Source organism: Zingiber officinale, chromosome 3A (genome assembly GCF_018446385.1).
Source record: "Zingiber officinale cultivar Zhangliang chromosome 3A, Zo_v1.1, whole genome shotgun sequence".
NCBI lineage: Eukaryota > Viridiplantae > Streptophyta > Magnoliopsida > Zingiberales > Zingiberaceae > Zingiber > Zingiber officinale.
The window spans coordinates 26,496,233-26,510,613 of record NC_055990.1 but is presented as its reverse complement, the minus strand read 5'-3'; the positions used below and the strand labels follow the sequence as shown (position 1 = coordinate 26,510,613).

Below are 14,381 nucleotides of genomic sequence, written 5' to 3'. Positions count from 1 at the left end.
ATCATCCTCTTATCAATCTTTGTGTTTCTTGATTTCCAAGTAGACACACTCAAACAAATGAACTCAATATCTCATATTGACTCATTTACGCATGGTCATGTTTTCTTGTGTCCTACTAATCAAGGGGCCCACAGTATCGCTTCCGTCATATGAAAGAATAGATCTCATCTACATCATTCACATCCCTCCGCATAATTTATTGCATACCCAGTGATCGACTTTATAGTCTACCCTATTATAGGTGACGATTGACAATACCAAAGTATACAACTCCTTATGTAAGGAACTATAGTGACTTCAGGTCTAATGACTATTCATACCAATAGTTACATGAGAATGTTTATGACACTCATACGACGATTCATGAAACATTCTCATGGTGGGTTATTCAGTATATATTCTCTAATATATATTCATGTGTCAACCTGATATCTCATATCCATGACTTATGAGATCAAGTCATCCGCTGACCTACATGTTAGTCTCAATGAATTAATATTGTCCTTGTATATTAATGCTCGACTAGGAATAGTTAAGAGTAGTGTTCTCTACAATATCTCACTATCAATTCAACTAATTGATATACTGTAGACAAGAACCTACTACCTAAGGACATTATTATACTTATTCAATTGGTACTGAACTGAAATAAATATAATAACCAACTCTGTCTATTATTAGAATGATATATGATACAAAATGAACCCTTTACAATCATCTCATAATTGGCACTAGGGCTAATACTACAGCACCAAGTGTCCAATTCTTTAAATCGACTAATCCTGAAAATGACTAGTCGACTCCTTAAAATTTTTCGCTGTTCATTAGGATAAATCGAAAAGTACTCGTGATAGTCTATCCAAACGACTTGCTTTCTCAGACTCACTACCTATTAGAGATAAAATCCTCTATAATTCACTGAATATGTCGACTCGATTTTCATATATATATATATAATGTACATTTCTATGAACACGCAGTGTATTTTATATTAGAATTTATAATTTAAAATTTAGGTGCAGGAAGCTATAGAAATTATAAATAAATAAATAAACATTATACTCGTAAGGTGTGCACTTATATACCATCAATGATTGCAGTGATGAATTATATCACAATTAATATGCCATACTTTCTATATGTAAAAAAAAAAACTCAACCACAGGATTAATTTATATTGATAGGGATTTTTCTTTTAAACTGATGCACAACTTATGGGATATAATACATTTTAATTTATCCTATTAACGGTAGAAAACTTCCATAAAAGTGGGAGTTCAACATTTTATATCAAATTAGATAAGGATAAGGTGTCAGTTGAAATGGAATTTGATGTTTATTGACCACTAAAATGGCGGTGATGGATTGGACCAATTGATATTGTTAACCATTTTTTTTAATCTACGTATTTAGATTTGGCTCAACTAATTTTGGAGATCGGCGGTCTTACCTTAGGTCGTGTTATTAGATAAATCTAAAAACATCAGTAGCCCCTTACCCTTAAGGAAAATGTACTACGGTATACCATAATCGGGTACACCTGCAATTCAAACCTTAGCTATTCTCTTTAGTGCTTTGCCGCTGTGCTGTGCTGTGCCGTGCCTAGGGACCAATACTGATAACCATCTCTTTTTTTTTATTTGTTTTTTAGTCTAAATATCTAATTTTTATGATCATGGTGACTGTCTTGTCCCTATTAAAATTTTTCATCGGTCATGATGATACATCGAGAAGTCCAAATCGATCCTGAGTGACATTTGAGCCCTTATTGCTGAGGGAGTCCGTCCTATCACTTATTATCACACTATAGTTCACATATTGTTAATTTGGAAACTCAAATGGATCATAAGTGATATTTGAAATTCGAATCCTTATTATCTAGGGAGTCTGTCCCACAACTTACCATGTCATTATATATATATAGAAAGAGGATAGAGGGTTTGACCTCATATTCTATCCACCAAGTAAATTCCGGAAGTGCGACGATTTTTGACGTAGCGCTCCAACTTCACCAATAGTTCAATGATTGCTTGGGAAATGCATAATGTTTCTTGCCACCGCATCTAGGGCTAAATATTCTTAACCATCTCTTTTTTATACATGCATCAAGATTTTACGACTTGGGTAATTATGGAATAGATGATTCGATCTCATAGTTGGCCCATCAAGTAATCATGAAATAACCATCTCATGTGACAAAAGGTGACTGGCACACTCTAAGCCCCCTTCACTCCTGTCCCTACAACAAGATAAAAGGAGTAAATCACAATGACCGATCGATCCCTTTAGATCGGAGATATTTTATTCCCTAAGAAATTGTTCCTCTAAGAATTTGATCACTACTCTCATTGATAATCTACCACCCAAGTGTTAACTTGGCTATGCCCGTGGGAGCGTGAAAAATTATTATTTTTTAGTTAGCATCAAGTGTCAAGTTCTTTGAATCGACTAATCTTGGAAACGACAAGTTGACCCCACAAAATTTTCCACCATCCATTAGGGTAAATCGGAAAATACTCGTGATAGTCTATCCAAACGACTTGCTTTCTCAGACCCACTACCTATTAGAGGTAAAATCCTCTGCAATTCACTGCAATTGAGTTTCACATTTGGAGGCTCAACCATTACAACGTAGCCCTAGGGGACAAGTATGAATGACCATCTCATACGACAAAAGATGACTTGCTTATGCCAAAAAAAAATTGTTGAACTAGGTAACACCAAAACTGGGGCTATCGATCTAATCCTACAGAAATTTTCCGCCAGCCGCTAAAGTAATTTGGATAGCGCTAATGGTGGATGGCCCAGAAGCCTAACATCTTATGATTATATGCTCATTTGGAGAAAAATTCTTTCATATGAGTCATAAATGGGGATTAAACTGCAAGTGTCTGGGTGACAACTTACGCTTTTTCATTGTTCCATAACCCCGAGGCTAAGGTGACTCTCTTATGCAAAAAAAAAAAAAAATGATAAATCAGGTAACACCGAACCTAGGGCGACTGGCCTGTTCCTATAGAAATTCCCACCTACCACTGGGATAAATCAGGAAGTATTCGCGATGGACTACCTAGAAGTCCAACATCTCCTGGTTACGCATCCTATTTGAAAAAAAAAAAAAAAAAAAAATCTTACAAATATAATATAGTCGTGGATCAAATCTAGGATGTATGGATAATAATTTGACGCTTTTTTACTATACCGTAAAGGGATGAAAGCATCAAATGTATGCCAATGTTCACTAGTTGTGATGATCTATAAATCAATATCTCTAAGATTGAATCGACAAGTGAACCAAACTACGTTAAGATATCCTTATCCATTCATTTGGATCCAAGGTGAACTAAACTACTTATTTTTTATGAATATTAAGGTTGACTTAATTGAGTTTGTTTTATTATTGTCTAATTGACGTCTTTGTAATGTTTTGTCAGCGTACGCAACTAAGAGTCACACACGGCATACGAAAATATTAATTTATTCTATTTTATTTTTCTAATCAGATGATTCAAAGTTAAATTGATCATTCACATTACTTTTAGTTAATTAATTTATATTAGTTAAATTGAATTAATCTACTAAATAGATTTAAAAAATTTGTTTTCTTAAAATGATTATAATTATTTTGATCAAATTAGTTCAATTTTGATTTGAAAATTTTGAATTTGATTAAACCAGTTAAACTAAATTCGGCTATGCACGAATCAAAATCAAAATTTAAAATTTCAAATTCCGTAATCTATGATTCATTTTCCTTCCAAGTTCTCATTTAATTGAAAGTTTGATTATTTCGATATTTGATACATTTAATTGATGTTTTATCTGATTAACTTTTGTATGAAAGTTCAGTCAATTTAGTTAGGTCCAAAAAAATAAGTGGTTCGATGTCAATTTAAATGATTCAGTGGGTTTAGTGATTAACCTATTGCTAACCCTAAACACACCAAGAGCTCATCCACGTCTCAAATTCAATGTCAATGTCACTTGAGCTTTTATTATAAACATTAGTTGACCCGACACATTTATCATGCTTACTTGTTCACATTAACTTTTATTGTTAACTATTAATCAACACATTTAACACAAATGGAAATCTCATTCACATAAGCACTCGCTTGTAGACTAATCTATTTTCTTAAACCTATCTTATTACGCTTCTAAATGAGATTAACCTTCCCTAATCCATCACAATGAAACAATCAGAGTAAGTGAGGTCCAACTCATGATGAAATCCAAATTGAATGAAATGTTTCCCACGTGTTGAATGAACTAAGTTAGAGGAAAGTATGCAGCAATTTAATGATCAATATATGGGACAGTAAACACGCATGTGTTAAATGTAGAAGGCATGGAATTAAGACAAATCAAATGTTTCTTTAACGAGTTCTTAAAATGTTCTCACATGAGATTCAAAAGTCAAGAGAGAGTAGTTGTGCACTAGCAACAGATTTGGATTGTGTTTATAAGATCAAATTTAATGTAAATTTAATATTTAAAATTAAACTAACCAAAAATAACATTTTATAAATAACATAAAAATATTTCGGTTACGATGTCAACTTCTGTCGAAATGTAGCAGTTTCTACCTTTTAGAATTTTATTTTATCACCAAAATGGTTCATTTCTATCTGCAAAAATAATAATAATAATAATAAAATAAAATATTTGTAACTTCGTAAATTGAGCTGATAATTTGAAGAGTCAGGATTTTCTGGACCATTTTTGTGATTTAGGAGATGGATCATTCATATTTATGATCGGATCATGATCATGATCCAGTCGCAATTAGTTACGATCTCTTTCTAGGTTCATCGTCCCCATTAGATTATAGTTTGGTTCGGAACGGACGGCTGGAGGCAGCTCGAAGGAGACTAGTGGTGAATAAGTGGCGAGGTTGCTGGGCATCGAGCAAGGATTTCCTTCGAGCGGCCTCTGGTCGTCCGTTCCAAACGAAACTATAATTTGATAGAGACAATGAACTTAGGAAGGAATCGCAACCAATTACGATCGAATCACGATTACGATCCTATCGTAAATATGAATGGTCCATCCTCAAGACCACAAAAAAATGATCCAGGAGATTTGCTCTCCCATTTGAATCAATATTATTAAATAACAAAATAATTTAAATTCTATTGTTTAGTTTTAAAAATAATCTCAGATTCTCTAAAATTACTTAGACCTTCTAATTTTCAAGTTATATAATATAAAATAATATTAACTCTATTAAAATTACATTTAACTTAATAAATAATTCATTTTTTTAAAAAAAAAAAAGATTTTAAAAAAAAAATGTGGAAGAAGCCGAGAGCATGCCGACTGAGTGCATGTACTTGACCTGTCCATTCTTGCACCTTCCTCTCCTTCCTCCTTCCTCCCTTCTTCCTCCTTGCTCCCACTCTCCCTCACTCGATCTATACATATCACGCCCACTCCTCGCCCACTACGTGACAGACTCTATCCCGATTCAATCAGATCGCTTCATGGCGGAGCAGAGTCGAAGGCGGCGGTCGTCCTCCTGGCTGATGAGCTGCTGGGGAGGAGGAGGAGGAACTGGAGGAGCGACGGGCACCGCAGACGAGAGTAGTTCGGATTCGGAGCGGAGGGTGTCGGATTCGGATCCGAAGTCGCTGGAGGAAGACCTGTCACTGACGCTGCAGGCCGGGTCGGAGCTGGTGGCGTTCACCATCTCGGAGCTGAAGGCGGCGACGAGGAACTTCGCCATGGCCAACTTGCTCGGGTCCGGCGGCTTCGGACCCGTCTACAAGGGGTTCGTCGACGAGCGGATCCGCCCGGGGATCCGCCCGCAGCAAGTCGCCGTCAAGTCGCTGGACCTCGGCGGGCATCAGGGCCACCGGGAGTGGCTGGTGAGGGATCGGATCGCAATTTATTAGAAACTCTGGAGTTTTTCGAAAAATCCCGCAAGCCTTTTCAATTTACCCCTCGTTGTTTGATTAATTGCAGGCCGAGGTGGTGTATTTAGGGCAGCTGAGGCATCCGCATCTGGTTAAATTAATTGGATATTGCTGTGAGGATGAACACAGAATGTTGGTCTATGAGTACATGGCGAGAGGGAGCTTGGAGGATCAACTTTTCAAGAGTATGCTTGTCTTCTTCTCCTCCTCATAATCTGATTAATTATCATGATTTTTATCGATTAGTGATCCATTTTAAATTAAGATGTATTAGTTTAATTAGATCTTCAATACTCAAGCCCAGCCAGTGGATAAGATTCGGCTGTTTTTTACATATAAAAAGTTATCATTTATTTTTATCAATGAAAGAATTATTGTTCAGCCATCACCTTCTTGACAGCCATCATCACTTGACTTTGTTTGCCTTCATAAAACAATAAGATGAATCAAACATTCACTTTCAATCACATCACTTTATTTAGTGGATTAAATTTGATCCATTCTTGCTAGTCTTTAGCAACAATTAATAAATAAAATAATGAATGATGACAATAAAAATAGATTTAGTCATTTTATTTACCATTTCTAGTTTATTTCTTTGAAGGACTCCTTGCTTGGTTGCCATGGTCGACAAGGTTAAAGATAGCTGTCGGAGCTGCAAAGGGACTGGCCTTTCTCCATGAAGCCGATAAGCCGGTCATCTATCGCGATTTCAAAGCTTCAAATATTTTACTCGATGAGGTAACTATTCATTTTCTCAATTCTTCCTTTGGCAATTCAGTATCACATTGTATTGTTGTAGTTGTAGGAGTAGTCCTAAAGCATTTACATCTAAACACAGGACTACACGGTTAAGCTCTCTGATTTCGGGCTCGCAAAGGATGGCCCGCAAGGCGACAAGACTCACGTGACGACACGTGTCATGGGCACGTATGGGTACGCCGCACCCGAGTATATTTTGACCGGTACGACATGAAAAACGAGTTCTTATGAATTCATTTGTTATATGTTATAGTGTTGGTCTAACACTGAATCTGATTCAGGCCACTTGAATGCCAAGAGCGATGTCTATAGTTTTGGAGTCGTGTTGTTGGAGCTATTTGCGGGTCAACGGTGCGTTGACAAGAACCGACCGGGCCGACAGAAGAATCTAGTCGATTGGGCAAGGCCTTACCTCACCAATGCAGAGAAGCTTAGGCGTGTCATGGACCCGAACCTCGATGGGCTTTACTCCATCAAAGGAGCTCAAAGAGTGGCCGGGGTCGCGTACAAGTGCCTGAGCCACACTCCAAAGGCGAGACCGAGTATGAAAACTGTGGTGGAGACTTTGGAGCCACTTCTCAGTTTGAATGATGTACCCGTCGGTTCCTTCGTCTATGTTGCGACGAAGGAGAAGACGTGTGAAGAGGAAGATCAGAGTAAGGAGAAGAAGAAGAAGAAGAAGAAGACGATATGTGAGATCGAAGAGAAGAACCACAACAATCACGATGAAAGGCACAGACAACAGTTCCCTAATTCAGTGATTCACTCCGAGGTTGCTCTTCATAAGGATGGCAATAATCTGTTCCGGAACTCTCACTTTCGGAGGTTGAAAAGTCACAGCCAAGAACGCGGAGCATGAGTAATTAATTGTTTGTTTATAGTGCATATAAGACATACACGATACGTTAATCAAACACACTACGTACTGTTTGTTGGTTGGTGGCTTTGTTTCTCGATGTTTTGATATGAATTTTTGAGATGTTTAGATTGTAGCTAAATTGCCCTCCCTCCTTATTTGGTTTTGATGATCGTTATGGTGCCCCTTCCTCCGGTGTGGATCCTCGTGGCGGCGACCACTGCCTTGCCGGAGAATCCCAGCATGCCCTGTCTGCGTTTGTGCACTCCGGTCGCCGTGGCCGAGTGCCGCACTGACCGCTGTGGCCGTCTGAGAAGCCTGGCGTTGATATCCTCCAGTGTCACATCGTCTGGCTTCACCACCGCGAATGGGCACATCACCAGGACTCTCCTGCTGCTGCTCTTCAATTGCCGTGGCTCTTCCAGAGAGGAGCACCTTGAATCTGAATCCCCCTGCTGGAGGAAGTGTGTTTTATGCATTGAATTAGGACCAGTCGACTTAAGTAGTTCTATACCTGAAGAAGATGGTGAAGCTCTTGGATACTCGGTGGCAGCGGTGGCAGCGGTGGCAGCGGTGACAATGGCGGCAGCGGAGTTGCATTGATGAGGGGGTGGATCCACTGCGCCACCGCGTCTTGCAAGTAACCGGTCGATTGCATGGCTACTGGCCAGTTACCAAAACATCTGATCACTCGAGTATTTAATGTCGCGAGTGGTTTGAAAATGGAGACGAAGATGGAGTTAAATAAGAAGGGTGGTTGGATTAGTTGTTACCTGTCGGTGTGTTAGTTACAAGTAAAATGATTCAAGGTGAAAAGGGGTGGTAAATCAGCCAATTTGATCGGCATCTACCAACTGCCAACTAGATCACATTTAGCACGGACATATTTTATCATCTAATCTATAACAAATTTGCAATTTGGCAGATAATCTAGCAACCAAGTCCATAACACTTTGAAAGCAAGAATAAACAAGAACAAATATTCAATGTCGATACAAAACATTTCATTCTGAAGAAGGCTCTTCTTCTGCTGCTGCTGTCACATCTGACTCCTCATCCTCTTCATTGTCAGACAAGAATTCAGTTCGGAGTTTGGTTGACATCTTGCTGATTGCTGCAGTCTTGCTCGCCCTCTGAGACCGCCCGCTGATCCAGCTCGCAGTCATCGGGGCCACAGAGACACTTGCAGCATTGTCCTCAGCACTGTCATTGTCATCAGACGAGGAAACTTCACGCCTTACCCTTTGCCGCCTGGCCGGAGCACTCCTAGCAGACCGTTGTGCAGGTGTTGGAGGGAAGGTTGCAGATGTAATGCTTGGGTTCCACTCCAGTCCCAACTTCCCTGAAATGACAAGCATTGTCATAGAGTTGGTGCTAGATTTATTCATGCTGAATTCAGTCAAAGTTTGTGGTGTAGTAGTACTGAAAATAGTGGCTAATTGATCCTCTGATATTTCTTCATCGGGATGTTTGTCAAGAGATCTGAGACGCGTTGCCATAAGATTGAACTCTTTGATGATATCTTTATCCCCTGTTACTAAATAGCTCATGGTATTCAATAGGTTCCTCATACACTTGATAGAATGTTGCTCAGATGCGCGGAACTGAATTGAAGTTGCTAGCCGAGACAGTGCCAGCATATAAGATTTTCCTGCAGATGTTTTCTTCTCTGAGAAGCTTGCAACCTAAATGGTGCTTAGCATAAGTATCAATTATACACACTTCTTGAATGAATAATGCTGAAACACTGAAAAAATAATCTCGCACGCGTTCAAAAGATGGATAAGCAACAAAGCTAAACCATGCTGAAGTTATAGTCTTTACCTCTGCAGCAATGCGAATGGCGATTCCCTCCATCCCATCGTCAAAATCATCAGACATTTGGAATGAGCAAGAATGGCTTTCAGAGTTCACTTTGTTGGATTCATCCTCCTTGGATTCTTTTGACAAAAGAGGGACTTGAATCATTTGTAACATGAAGCGTGCAACTAATAATGCTCTCTTTCTCATTTTCGACACAATGAGTGAAGAACCACTAGAATTACCATAAATACCCGGCCAGAAAGATCTCACCGTAGGAATAAAAGCAGTGGAGATACACCTCTACACAAGGAAACTCAGGCCATAAGAAATGAAGCTGCATTGACATTAATTATCTCCAATGCAATAAATCTAACAACTTGCCTTGTGAATGCACGAGAGGGCAGGATAATGCTCAAAAAATATGGACAAGCATTGCTTTAACCTGCGTTAAAAAAAATAATTAGTAAAAATAAAAAAAATAACAAATTGTATGGGGCTATCTTTACCTTTGTAATTCCTTAGTTTCATCACAAAAGTACAACTTTATGAGTCTGGCTAAGACCAAAGGATGTAAACTAGTAGAAATACTTGGATAATTCTCACTCAAAAGGAGAATTTTAGCAAAGCCTTCAGCAAGAACAGAATGGACACTCTCATGTTCATCAGCATCACCAAGTTCACCATTGTTATCAGCGTTCAGTCCATAGTAAAGCAAATCAAGCAAGCCTACGTTGGTATCCTCCATCAAATTTAAGGAGTTGATAGAAATAAATCCTTTTTCATTATTAGACTGACTAATATCTATCCCAATTGCTTTATCGAGTTCTTGAGGACCATGCCATGCCAGCAAATCCAACATCGACTTGCCTGTCATGATTCTTACTGAAGCAGCACCATTTACAAAGGAAGATCTTAGTTGTGTAACTAGCTCTCCAGTCAATCTATTTTCTAGAAGTCCATAGAGGCCAATGCATCTTACTGCAACTCTTTGTACATCAGTATGGCTCTGTTGTGCCTGCATTCCATGAAATTTTTAGTTTTCATAAGCATAGTAGTGTTAGTGAGATCTTATAATGCTATCTCAGTGAATCACCTACACACTTACCCCAGCAAGCAGTAAAGCATGTAGAAGCTCAGAAGGTTCAATGCCAGTGCCTTTTAGACTCCAAATATTATTAATGTTTTCCAAAAGAAGACCAGTAACTGCAAGACAATGCATCCAGTTTATGAAGTCAGCAGTTCTATCTCTGCAAGGCTGGGCAAGCACCTTAATAACACCAGTAATTACTGCTTCAAATTCACCCACTGAAGCATGCACTTTTTTAGCCAGTTCTGCTACTGCTCTTGCCCATTCCTTATCTCCACCGAGACTGATTCCATCACCAATGACAATCTTATTCCCATCCTCATCAACTTCGAATTCAAGAGGCGTTAGTAAAAGTTCATTAACAAATTCACTAGCAACTTTCCTGTTTGTCAAGTCTGAGAAATCGAGCATTGTCCCGAGTAGTAATAGCTGACGGGCAGTGAAGTGGTGATTTGGACCTGTAAATACAACATGATTTGGTGGCAAGATCTAAATTGTTTGGTGATTCATAGATTGAGAGCAAAATGCAGAACAAAATCTCACCAGCTGATAGATGCAGTTTTACCAAATCAACAAAGGCAGACACTGTTGCCGGAAGGATTGCCTCTAAAAGGTCATTATTGTCTGAAGCTTCTGATGCATATATTGCTGCTTCTGTGCCCGTGGCACTAGCGGCATCAGTACCTTTTATCTGTTTGATGACAATGAGAAGGAAATTTATATTCATTATGCAAATTGGAATATTCCTCAACAAAGAAGCTTGACTATCATCAATATCAAGCTGAAATTAATCTAAAGAACAATTACTTTGTGATGACTATGCAATATTTTAGAATTGAAAAAGAACTGAAATTAAGGTGATGTTCAAACTATACAGCTCTGTGCCATGCAATTAATACTGTACAGTTTTATGTGCCGGCTCCTGTCCTAAAAAACATAGTAATTCTTCCCACATGCCTAGTACAGCATGAGCAGAATTTTATTCGAACACAAATTTCTATAGCCTACATACATTCCTCTCTTCTTTGTCTAGTTTGTAATAGATACCTTTTGGGTAAACAAATATGCATTTTCTTCTCAGCTAGTTGAGAGGACAGTATCCTAATATTTATTTTTCCTAATAACATAAATCTATTTCGATATTCTTTACAATCGGAGATCTTCAAACAATCACCAAATATTCAGTGTGAGATTATAAACTCGTAGCAAATCATTACCAAAACATTTGTTGAAATCACAATTGTTTCATGCAAACTAAATCACATCAAATCAATTTTACTAGATAAAAATATTAAAATATCTAGCTCCATTATTGGTTGGGAAAACCAAGGGATATCAAATGCAATTCTAAAACTTCAGAGTGTTAATATATGTAGACAATAGTACTAGGGTTCCATGTTTTTTTAATTCAGTTTGTTGTACTTAAATAATATAAAGGGGCATTATGTGCAATTTTGAACTCAAAGTGTGTCAAGTGTATGTAGACATTAGGGCAAGGCCATGCAATTATTTTTATTTTTATTTTTATTTTTATTCAGTTCATTGCTTGTATTTGAATAATGTATTTATGAATATAATACTGTGAATTAAATTATTTATCAAATATCTCCTGACTGTACACTATGGGGAAAGTGATAATTCCATCCATTGTTTCCAGAATGCAAGTTTAGAATTTTTTAATTGACTCGAGTGCATGATATCAAATCCAACACAAGGAAATATTAGACAAAATTTTAAATGCATGAACAAAGTCCTTACTTGAGCTTTACTTTGTAAATGCCAGCATAGGGTCCTCCAATAAAGAGCAACTTCAGCTTCTATTAGCTGAATGCCTGAACCGTTTCCTTCTAAAAAAAAAAACTTCAGCTACTTGGGGATGAAGAAGTTTGTTTGAGATAATGATGGTGTTAACGTAACATGAATGGACAACAAAAATTATATATATGAAAATTATAATGATGTGAACAGTTAAGTAAATTTGCAAATCAATAACTTTTTCAACTCAGTACTCACCTTCACTAGTTTTGCTGGATGCCAAATGTTGTCTTATACTTTGATGTTCTTGCACCATACCATTTTTCAGGAGAGTTTCCATAACTAGCACTCCTACTGATTCATATGTTTCAACATCAAGAAATCTCAAAAGAACAATTGGATCTCCATTGCAGCACTTTGTAAGCCAATCCTTCAACATCTTCAAACATTCATTCAATACAGATGAAGATCGATCTAAAAGCCCTCTCTGAAGGATAATGCTCCTTTGCTTAATGCTGAGAGTTCCAAAACAAAGGAGTTATCTCTGTCTAATTTCATCAAGCACATACAATTTAGCTTCCAATTTTCATAATGGACAATTACCTAAGAGTTGGAAGTGGAAATCTACTTGCCAAGACAAGGTATGCTGCTTTCCGCACTGACTCACTAACATCAAGGGTTGATGTGATGATAGCCTCAGACGTCATGTCTGATGGTGGCAGAGATAAGACTATAGACTTGCGAACCTCCTATTGAATTATAAAAATTAATGATGAGAACTAAAGAGGACAATGGGATAAAGCAAATCGCAAATTGTATGCATGTTTTTTTTGAAGGACATACAGAATTTGTTTCTCCAGGAAGAGTTTCAAGAAAAAGAACAACAATGTCACTGTCTTCTCCGTCATTTGCAAAGCGTGATAAAGCTCGGATAGCAAATCCACGAATTGCTGGCACTTTGTCTCCTACACGTTGCTTCATGCTATCTAATACCTCATCCCACAGCTCATCGCTCACCTCTGCATCATCTGGGAGCCGCATAATTATCTGTAATATCAACAGTTTTTGTATGAAAAACATAGGATGAATTATTTAACAAAACACAAGATGCAGATGGCCAGTCAAGACAAAGATACTACAATAAACTGAAGACTTGAATCCTGAATCAGTCCAAATCAAGTTCTTGGCACTCCAATAAACTGAATGGGCAAATTTTGGGTAATCAATATAGGAATTTCGTGCTAATACACAAGAAGCATCACCAGCATTAGATTGCAACAATTTGAAGGCACTAATAGTGAGAAATCATAAATTTGACTCAAGGTGTAAACTTTTCCAGACCTCGGAGATGATTTGACAGCCGCGGAACCTGGCGGCCCGGTGGGCGGCAGCAGCAGCGAGGAGGAGGAACCGGAGGAACTCCTCCAGGAAGGCATCGGATGTTGCAGTGTCCCTCCCATCTCGGTGGGCAGCGAAGGAGGAGACAAACCGGATGGCGCGCTCGGAGGATACGGTGCGACGGGGGAAGTCGAAGAGAGGGGTTAGGGCTCGGGAAAAGGCGCGGAAGAAGGGACCGCCGGCGGAGGAACGGAGGGCGGAGAGCTCCTTGATCTTGCGGGAGTGGACGGCGAGAGAGATTCGGCACTCGTCGAGGACCCTAGCAATCTCGCCGGCGATGCGCTTCTCGTCGTCATCCGCCATCGCCATCGCCATCGAGGATGCAAATTTTTTTGGGATGATTTGAGCGGGAAAAAGTGCTCGTTTAAATTTAAGACGCATCTCCCAAATCGGTGAGCTCGTAACACGTGGCACGCCTGTGTATATCTCCAGTGAAAATTTCATTTCCACCCGTATAATTGTAAAAACATCCCTTGAATTTCACTATCAGTTCAAATTTTCAATTTATTATTTTTGGCCGGAAAAAAAATGTTCTGATGATTTGGAATCAAGTCAACTATCAAGATATCCATTCGTGTTTTTTAGGGGTATGATAAAGATTTTATATTTATTTCTAATAATAAAGGCATCTTTCGAACAGATCAACCAAAAAGAAAGAGAACGTGCAATATTATCTTTTAAATCTTACAAGAAAGTCGTTTTAGTGGTTGATCCCGTCCGGAAGCTGAGTCGGACGGACCGCCGGGTGAGGTGGATGAGATGTTGACTGAGTCGCGACGTCCCGGAGGAGGGGTGTGCTGAGATG

At 38.6% G+C, this 14,381-nt stretch overlaps 3 protein-coding genes across 3 annotated transcripts; 1 reads left to right on the top strand and 2 right to left on the bottom strand.

Annotated features, from left to right (window-relative positions):
• The first annotated feature begins 5,359 nt into the window (after positions 1–5,359).
• On the top strand, positions 5,360–7,669 carry LOC122051533 (serine/threonine-protein kinase RIPK-like). The gene is made up of 5 exons (XM_042612714.1): positions 5,360–5,867; positions 5,965–6,100; positions 6,520–6,656; positions 6,757–6,880; positions 6,959–7,669. The coding sequence occupies exons 1-5, from the start codon at positions 5,484–5,486 to the stop codon at positions 7,534–7,536; spliced, it is 1,359 nt and encodes a 452-aa protein (XP_042468648.1). The 5' UTR covers positions 5,360–5,483; the 3' UTR covers positions 7,537–7,669.
• Positions 7,534–8,345, bottom strand: LOC122051534. Its single transcript, XM_042612716.1, has 2 exons — positions 8,048–8,345; positions 7,534–7,985 (listed from the first exon to the last, which is right to left on the bottom strand). Exons 1-2 carry the CDS (start codon positions 8,189–8,191, stop codon positions 7,689–7,691), a joined length of 441 nt encoding a protein of 146 aa, XP_042468650.1. The 5' UTR covers positions 8,192–8,345; the 3' UTR covers positions 7,534–7,688.
• A 74-nt stretch (positions 8,346–8,419) lies between these two features.
• Positions 8,420–13,909, bottom strand: LOC122051532 (condensin complex subunit 3-like). Its single transcript, XM_042612713.1, has 12 exons — positions 13,520–13,909; positions 13,022–13,225; positions 12,782–12,927; positions 12,437–12,693; positions 12,182–12,270; positions 10,967–11,114; positions 10,442–10,881; positions 9,843–10,351; positions 9,718–9,778; positions 9,358–9,636; positions 8,957–9,218; positions 8,420–8,875 (listed from the first exon to the last, which is right to left on the bottom strand). Exons 1-12 carry the CDS (start codon positions 13,889–13,891, stop codon positions 8,538–8,540), a joined length of 3,105 nt encoding a protein of 1,034 aa, XP_042468647.1. The 5' UTR covers positions 13,892–13,909; the 3' UTR covers positions 8,420–8,537.
• Positions 13,910–14,381: the final 472 nt, after the last annotated feature.